This window comes from Crocodylus siamensis, chromosome 11 (assembly GCF_052110815.1).
Source record: "Crocodylus siamensis isolate JL-2025a chromosome 11, ASM5211081v1, whole genome shotgun sequence".
Taxonomy (NCBI): Eukaryota; Metazoa; Chordata; order Crocodylia; family Crocodylidae; genus Crocodylus; species Crocodylus siamensis.
The window spans coordinates 27,580,438-27,589,775 of record NC_143405.1 but is presented as its reverse complement, the minus strand read 5'-3'; the positions used below and the strand labels follow the sequence as shown (position 1 = coordinate 27,589,775).

Genomic DNA, 9,338 nt, shown 5'->3' with positions numbered 1-9,338 from the left:
GTTCCCTCGGCTGACACCCCCTGACGTACTACATCAGAGCTTTCCAACTTCCTGTGTCTAAAGTTCTACACTAGACCTCTTCCTTGGGGCACAGAACAGTGGTGGGCACCTTCATGTGAAATGGCACACAGGTATTAATACTATGCTGAGCGCATTTCAAATGTTCCACTTGTTCTAGTAGACATGTATGGTGAACATCAGCCAGGTGGTATACCCAAGGAAACTACCATACTGAGGCATGTTTAAGTAGCAGCACACAGATATGCTCCTACTACAATGTACATCAAGTATTCCTCCTTCCTGATTATGTATTAACTAGAGGTGCACCAATACATCGGTCCGATATCAGATTGGCACCGATATAAAAGAAAATTGATTGTATTGGAAATTGGCCTGATGTGGCCAATAATTTGGCCGATAAATGCCTGTGCACACGCACAGCCGCAGCACCACACACAGGCACTGAGAAGCACAGCTCAGAAGCTGCGTCCAGCTGCTAAGTCTGTTGGGGTGGAAGGGAACGGGGGAGGCAAGCAGGGGCCTGGCCTGGAGCTATGGCTTGTCCGGGCAGCACGGGGCAGGGCAGGTTCTGCTACTGCATAAACCCCGGGAGGGCACAGGCAGGCATGTGCCCCCAGATCTGCGTTGGGGGGGCTGCAGCTGCAGGCTCTTTTGGAGACATGGTGGGGGAAGGTATTGACTCAGGGCTACACTTGGGGCAGGTGGCAGTGGTGCTGGGAGCAGGGGTTATAGTGGGGCTACAGCAAAATTTGGGGTGGCTGCAGCCTCGCTCCATAGTCCCCCTCCCAGCGCTGCCACCACCCACCCGAAGTGTAGCATGGCCCAGCCCTGTAAGGAAGAGCCTGGTGCAACTCCAACCCCAGCCTGCCCCACCCCACCCCATACAGATCCAGGGGCACATGCCCCACCCCCCGGTTCAAGCAGCAGTGGGAGCTTTCCCCCACCCTGTGACCCAACCCACCCCCCTGGATGAGCCACAGCTCCATCTCATGCCACAGGGCTGCCTCCCCATGCCCCTTCCCTCCCCTCCCCTCCCCTCTCCCCTTCCACCACAACAGACTTACCAGGTGCACGCAGCTGCATCAGAAACTGGGTTAGTATTGACCAATATACCTCCATGAAAAACTGGCTATCAGTATCAGCTCCCAAAATCTCTACCGGTGCATCCCTACTATTAAGCCCTACCTTCTGCTCACATGCAGAAAACCCTGAGTTTATTTCAATCAGAGTATCAGCCAAATGTCTGCAGTGCAACAGTCACTTTCAGGTTCACTTACTGGCACTGGGGAGCAGGGAGAATATGACGGAATTCCACAGCTGCGATCTGGAAACAGTATGAAAGTGCTTGCAACTGCTGGTATATTTCAAACCTAGGATTTTGGTCTCAGCCTGCCAAATCTTGAAGCCTCAGGGCAGGTGCATCTCAAAAAGCCTACAATGAGACGAATACAGACACCAAGATACAGGGAGCTTAGAAAACTGCCTTTATTCTACTAGTTTTTGGAAAATGGAAAATACAGAAGAGTTCAGTTGCCTGCAGAACATCAAGAAGTTCACAGGTTGGGAGTTTGGATGCTAGGTAGTAACCAAACAAACAAATGACAAAACATTGCATTTTTGCCTTGAAGCTGGGTCAAGCAGTTAGCTGTCTTGAAGCTTCTGAAATGTTCAGTTGCCTTGGATGTGAACAGGTTGCCTTTCCCTGGCTCCTAAGGCAGGTGCCGGAAGTTCATGGAAAAATGTCTTCCTGGGTGTGCAAATTATAATTTAAACTATACAAATGGGTCAGTCACAAACAAATGAGTTTAGGTTGGGGAGAAAGATCAGCTGCTTTCCATCAAACTTTATTTTCAAATACGGTTTCTTAAAAAAAACCCATAACACATTACACAGAGATTACAAGTAGCAGCATTAGGGAATCCAATTATACAAAAAATACTACATCTAGGCCTGGGTAAATAGATGTATTTTTGGTAACATACATTTAAGTGGCACTAATTACACAGCAACTAAAAGGTAACTAACATGAAACCACAGAACTGTTGCTTTTCAACAGCTGGATGGGACTTTTCAGGGTGGTCACATTTTCAAACTATTGTTTTATACCTTAGACCCATGAAAATCCAACTTTCCTAAATGTGACAGCACTGAAGTTTGTCTGAATTCCACATGCAGCTATACAGCTGTTGTACTCGATTAGAAGAGGACATTAGTTATAAAGTAGTTACATTTCAATTCTCTATTACCATCTTTTTTTCTCTTTCTAGAAAGAAACAAGTTTGAAAATTGCCTTCAATTAGCGCCTGGCATACTGTGTGAGTGCAGAGAAGGTTTGTTAAAGGAATGTTAAAGTTAACCTTTTGTACACAGATAAATCTGATGTAGACTGTTATAAAAATTATGGTTGGCTTCTAAATACTGGTAGCAAGATGACTTGATTTTTTAAAAGTAAATTAAAGGTAAATGAAAAAGGCCAGTAATCTTACACTAAGATTAATAAACAGCACTTCAAAATTACTCAAGTGCAGGGGGTTGCCTTGGCCATCTTCTTCTGGCCATGCTTTACAAGAGAAGGCACCCAGATTTTTTCTTGCCACGCCGGGCTTGCAAAGCAGCTCTAGTGGCCATTTCAAAAACCTCCCTCACACCATCTTTGGTTTTTGCAGAGCATTCCATATATCCAAATGCACTAATGCGGTTTGCCATGTCTCTGCCTTCTTCAGGTTTTACAGGCTCCTGTACAACACAAAATCAAAAGCAAATCATAAGGTCCAAAATTGCATCTAAAGAGATCATTCATTTCATCATGATGTAGCTTTTCTATAAATGAAAACTAATTTATGTTAGTATCCCATCTAGATTTTAAGGTAATGTTTTTTAGGGGATTAAAAATATAGATTAATTCATGATAATACAAAAACAAGTTTTCCTTCACTCTGGTAGTAACAATAACCATTAACAGTTACAAAAAAGACTACTAACAGTAACAAAAATTGTCTTGTCACATAAGAGAATCAAGTGTGGATGGGTAGGAACCAGGACGTAGCTGCTGCATCTCTGTGCCAGCGTGAAAAAAGCACCAGCCTCCAAAGCTTCCCTGCCGCTGAATATTGCCAAAACCCCACATCTGCTGGCTGGTTCAAATGGCTCTGCAGGCCGTAGGTTGTGCACCCCTGCCTAAGAGGACTTTTAAAATGATCACTTGGAGCCTCTAACAAGGTCCCTTTGTAAAAGAGGCAGCAAAAGAAAAACATTCATGTACAACAGAGCAATCTTTGGCTTTAATTTCTATATTTACCAAATTACTATCTGATTTTAACTATGCAGATGTATATTTAAAAACCTGTTTTGTTCTACCCACAGTAAAATACAGGCATAGCTACACCTAAATCATCCCCGATCAGTGACTGTCCAACCTCTTCTTGAACACCTCCAGCGGTGGAAAGTCCACAGCTTCCCTAGGCGGTCTGTTCCACTGCCTCACGATCCTAACAGTGATGTTTTTCCTAATATTTAATCTAAACCTACTTGGCTGCAGCTTCCAGCCACTGGTCCATCCATATCTTACTCTCTGCAGCAATGAAAAAAAGTGTTCTCCCCCTTCTTTATGGGAGTCCCTTAGATATTTGAAAACTGCCATCATGTTTCTAGGATTCAAACCCCAACTCATGGCGCCTGCAGACAGAGGACCAAGCTGCAGAAGTATGAGGAGGCTAGCCATGCTGAGCCACTCCAGCTGAGCCTGGGACCTTCCACCAGGTACTTAACAGTAGATCAGGTGACCTAGGAAGAACAATGGAATTCAAGGTCTGGACGGGACGGCTACAAAACCCTTCCACTTCCTGTGCGGCCTTGTCCCTACAACAATTCTCCTAATATTTCTGCTATGGACCCCCTCCTTGCCAGACTCCAGTAGTCCTGCTCCTGTCTTGAGCTCCTGCCTCGCTCTGCTCTTGCTTCCGCCTTGGACCCTCTTGCCTTGGCTCCAGCCTTGCTCTGACCTTGTTCCTGCATGACAGTTTTTGATGATTCTTCCCAAGGGTCAACACCTTGCATTTTCCGGTACTGAACTTCATCCTGTTGGCTTTAGCTCAGTTTCCAATCTGTCAAGATCCTTCTGAATTATGCTAGTCTTCCAGCATGTTCACAATCTTCCCTACTATCATTTCCTGTTCAAGAATTTTCTTGAGAAGTTCTCTAGTTCAGCATCCAAATCACTAACCTGTTGAATAGCATCAGGCCCAGGGGAGAAAACTCTGGAATTCCACTCAAAACCTCCTGCTATTCTAACATAAATCCTTTCATAATTATCCTTTGCTTGCAATTACTGAACCAGTTGTCTGTACACCTTAGACACATTTCATCCCGCATACATTTCTCAAACTTGTTTATAAGAAAGTCATATAGGACTTTGTCAAAAGACTTACTGAAGTCCAGATACACCGTACCAGTGGTGGTCAACCTATCTGTCCCTGCAGGCATGGGAGCTGGTCTGCAGGCTGGATCCTGTGTACAAGGTCAGTCTACAAGTATGATCCAGCACATTAGCCAGCACAGTGTTTCTCAACCTTTTAAGTAGCAAGTACCACCTGACTTATTAAATTTTTCAGAAGTACCCCAATACTCAATTTTCCAGGGGATTTTATATTTACAGACTAATCTGTGCTATATGTTGGAAGAAGGACTGTGTATATAAGGCTGTGATATGACAGATGTCTGATCTGGTGTGGGTAGGGCTGCCACCTTTTACACCAGGGGTGCTCAAGTATGTACCTGGGTTAGAAGTGGTGTTGCCCAAAGCAAGGAAGGCTGAACGCCAAATTATTACTGGGGGATTTTAATGCGTGGCACACGAAATTTTTCGCCATAGTTCTGAGAGGAAAAGAGGACGGGAGAGAAGAAAAGAGGGAGGGAGAGAGTGTTGGGGTACCCGCATACCCCCTGCCTGTGTCTTGCATACCCCCAGGGGTACGTGTACCACAGGTTGAAAAACTATGTACCAGCATGATCTGGCATATGGGCCCATGCCATCCAGCTTGTGGGGCTCCCCACAGGTATGGAAATGTGATAATGGAAGAATGATACCATTAACTGCAATTAATGTCTGTAGGATGAGCCCCACGGCACAATATCCACTGCATTCCTTTCAGTCCTTTCATCCACCTAATTAGATACAGTAAAAGACGTGTTATCCGGCACTTTGCCATCCGGAACGCTCTATTAATTGGCATCTGTCCCACCACGGCACTTCTTGCTTCACTGCTGTGAGCCAAGTCCCACTTCTTTCTTATGGACCACAGCCTGGGGAAAAGCAGCCTGCATGGGGCCCCCCTCCCTGTCCCCTGGCACACTGACACCAGGGAGTGAAAGCCCTGGTGCACCAGATGCAACAGGAGGAATGGCAGCCTGAACAGGCAAAGACACCTCCAACCCACCAGGCTGGAGATGAGTACAACTCTCAGATAGCCAGCATATTTGATTAACTGGCACCCCCATTCCTCACGGATGCCAGATAACAGAGCTTTTACTGTATATTGTTACAGAGATCAAGTTTGGCCTGTTTTGTTCTTAGTAAATCTGTGCTAGCTGCTGGTGATCAAACTTTTATCCTCTAGATCTTTTCAAGTGGACAGCCTTATGATTAGGGCTTGCTTTAAACTGCAGGCCCAGTTCACTAATATCATGGCCAGACTGGGGTAAGGGCCACCATTTTTGTGCCCAGATCATAGTGCCTTACTCCCAAACACGCCCCCCCCCCCCCAAAGGACTGAGGTTAGGGCCAAGTTTAATTGCAACAGCAGAGACCTTGCTCCCAAGGCCTCTGATCACTGCTGAAGAGCCCGCAGCTCCACCCCCACATCCTCACCGGAAGAGGCAGGAACAGCAGCAGCAACAGTTTTCCTGCCCGGAGGAGGAAACAGCCCCTCCCCTACCCATTCCTAAACTCTCTCCTCCCACTATCATTTTTGCTATCCCTTCCCCCCTCCCCTGGGCTGCTAGGCTTTTGCTGCTGGCTGGGGAATGCTTTCCCAGCCTCTACCAGCCATCTTGTTGGTGGCGATTTCCTGCTTAATTCAATTAATTTTGTGATTTTTATAAAAAACGTAAAATCACAATTTAAACCGGTCCTTACTTACGATACATTGCAATAACTTCCCAGGAACTGAGGGCAGGCTAACCAGTACCGAATTCCAGAAGTCCTCCTTTTTTAAAGGATAGCACTATGTTGGCTCTTTTCTTGTCCTCTGGTACCTTGCCTATCTCCCATGACTTGGTAAATTTTAATGTCAACGGCCCAAAATCTCTTTGACCAGTTACTTTGGTGCCCTGGGACAAAGTTCACCAGGTCCTACTGACTTAAATTCATTCAGGCTCAGTAAAAGATCACTGACCATCTCTTTCACCATCACAACCCTAAACTTGTCCCCTATCTTATCCAAATAATCCTTACTTGTTGTCTGGCTGAAGCTTATTTTTTCTGTGAACACTGAGTCAAAGTAGCTGCTCAGCACCTCCACCTCCTTTGCATCTTCTGTTAAGAGTTCACCCTGACTGCTTACCAGTGCTTCTTTTTGGGCCAACATTTCCAGAGCCTCTTCTTGTTCTCTTTAACTTCCTTTGCCAAGTAAAGTTCATTTTTTCCTCTGTGTGCCTGACTTCTTCTCTGCAAGTTCTTGCTATTTCCTGGTATGCTTCTTTGGTTACCAGCCCATCTTTCCATTGCTTGTATGCTTTCCTTTTCCTTTTGAGGCATCCTAGAAACTTTCTGTGCAGCCATATTGGTCACGTGACATTTTTCTTATTCTTCCATGATGCCAGAATAGCAACTTGTTGGAATTCCAATACGGTACCTTTTAGAAACTTCCAGCCCTCCTGGATCTCTTTATCCTTCAGGTCTTGAATTCTCTCATATCATGATCACTTTCTCTTGAGCTTCCCATCACCTTCATTCTCCACTAACTCTTCCCTATGGATCAAGACAAAATCTGAAACAAGATCCCTTGTATCCTCAACTTTCTAGAATAGAAAGTTGTCCTCCACAAAAGTTATAAAATGTCAAGCAAGTTCTTGTTTGGTTATTATTCTTTCAGCAGATATCCAGAAAATTGAAGCCCATCATGATCTCATAACTGTTGAATAATTTTGTCATCTCCTTGAAAAGTACCTCATCCACCTCTTCTTCCTGACTTCAAGGTCTATAAAACATCTCCACCATTATATCAGTACTGCATATTTCATTTGTTATCTTCAGCTGAATATACTCTGAGCTACCTTCTGCCTCTTGAACCAGGATAAAAGTACATTTTTCATGTAAGGCAATGCCACCACTTTTTTTCCCCAACCATGTCCTTCTGAAACAGAATATAGTTGTTCCACCAAGTCTCTGCGATACCAATCAGGTCACAGTTCTTTTCCAGGCTATGACTTGCAGCTCATCTTACTTGTTTTCCCAGATTTTTCACATTTGTATACATACATTAGAAGTTTTTTGCATTTTGACCTACTCTTTCCCCTCTGGCATCCCTTAAAGCTGTCATCAGGCTCTCTGGCCTTATCCCAGAATTGACTGGCTTCTTCCATATAGACACAACTGATACTGCCAGGAATGACATTGAGCAAATCAACGACACTGGGCAAGTCAGAGGAAACTACAAAGCCCTCTCCCTTCTTCATTTCTTGTTCTGTTGCTGCACCATCCCCCACAGAACCTAGTTTAAAGCTTTCCTTACTAGGTTGGACCAGATGATGCCAAGATGATCTTTTCTACTTCTGGTCAGATGGGTCCCAGATGGGACTGGCCAAGTTCGCCAACGACACCAAACTCTGGGGTAAAGCGTCCATACCTGAGGACAGGAGGGGGACCCAGGCTGACCTTGACAGGCTCAGGAAATGGGCGGACGAGAACCTGATGATGTTTAACACCGAAAAATGCAAGGTTCTCCACCTTGGGAAGAAAAATCTGCACCATGCTTATAGGCTCGGCAGTGCTACACTGGCTAGCACTACGGACGAGGAGTACTTGGGGGTCATAACTGACCACAAAATAAACGTGAGCCTTCAATGTGATGCTGCAGCTAGTAAAGCAAGCAAAATGCTGGCTTGCATCCATAGATGCTTCTCAAGCAAATCCCGGGACTTCATTCTCCCCTTGTACTCAGCCTTCGTGAGGCCGCAGCTGGAGTACTGCGTCCAGTTTTGGGCTCCACAATTCAAAAAGGATGTGGAGAAGCTTGAGAGAGTCCAGAGGAGAGCCACACACATCAGAGGTCAGGAAAACAGACCTTATGATGAGAGGCTGAGAGCAATGGGGGTCTTCAGCCTAGAAAAGCGCAGGCTCAGGGGTGATCAGGTGGCCACCTGTAAGTTTATCGGGGTGCTCACCAGGAACTGGTCAAATGGTCGCAAAGCCCTCCATGACCATTTCAGGCTGGACATAAGGAAGAATTTCTTTATAGTCCAAGCCCCCAACATCTGGAATAGACTGCCGCCAGCGGTGGTTCAAGCATCTACTTTCAACACCTTCCAAGAGAAATTTGGATGTTTATCTTGCTGGGATCCTATGACCCCAGCTGACTTCTTGCCCCTAGGGCAGGGGGCTGGACTCGATGATCTTTCGAGGTCCCTTCCAGCCCTAGTGTCTATGAAATCCATGAAGTCTTTCTCCTCAAAAAACTGTACATGGGCAAACATTCCAAAACCTTCATGTCAACACCACTCTCAGGCATGTGTTCACTTCCATTACATGACCATCTCTGCTTGTTCTCTTGCCTCCCACTGCAAGGCTTGATGAGAACATCATTTGTGCTTCAAACTCCTTAATCCTTTAGCCAAAAGCTTCACAGTTTCCTCCGATTTGATCAGTGTCATTTCTGGCAGTATCAATTGCATCTATATGAATACGCAGGAAAGGGTAGTTGCCTGAGGGATGGAAGAGTTCTGACGATCTTTGTAACATTCTAATTACGGGCTCCAGACAAGCATCATGCCTCCTGGGACACCAAACCTGGGCAACAAACTGGTACTTGTCTACCACAGAATGGAGTCACCAACCCCCACCACACCCTCCTCTTCCTTCCTGGCACAGCAGTCTTACTGCTTGAAAGGATGCCTCTCACCCGCCTGGGCTGGTTGTGGGAATCCAGCCATCACCCCCTTCCATACCAATCTCAGCGCAGAAAATCACAAAGTGACTACCTATGTCCTCCTGGGAATCATACATGCCTTTCCAAAACCAGTTCCCTATATTGCACAGAAAGAGAAATTCTACCCATGTGAGCAGAGGGTGCAAGAGTGTGTGAGTGCGTGCACACACAGAG

The 9,338-nt window shown here is 45.7% G+C and overlaps 1 protein-coding gene across 2 annotated transcripts in view; it reads right to left on the bottom strand.

Annotated features, from left to right (window-relative positions):
- Positions 1–1,482: 1,482 nt before the first annotated feature.
- Positions 1,483–9,338, bottom strand: part of RHOA (ras homolog family member A) — an 84,140-nt gene continuing 76,284 nt past the window's right edge. For both annotated transcript variants that reach the window (XM_090021164.1, XM_090021163.1), the window contains exon 5: positions 1,483–2,757. In XM_090021164.1, the coding sequence (XP_089877290.1) occupies positions 2,584–2,757 (174 nt within the window). In that variant the 3' untranslated portion in view covers positions 1,483–2,583. The remainder of the gene's footprint in view (positions 2,758–9,338) is intronic.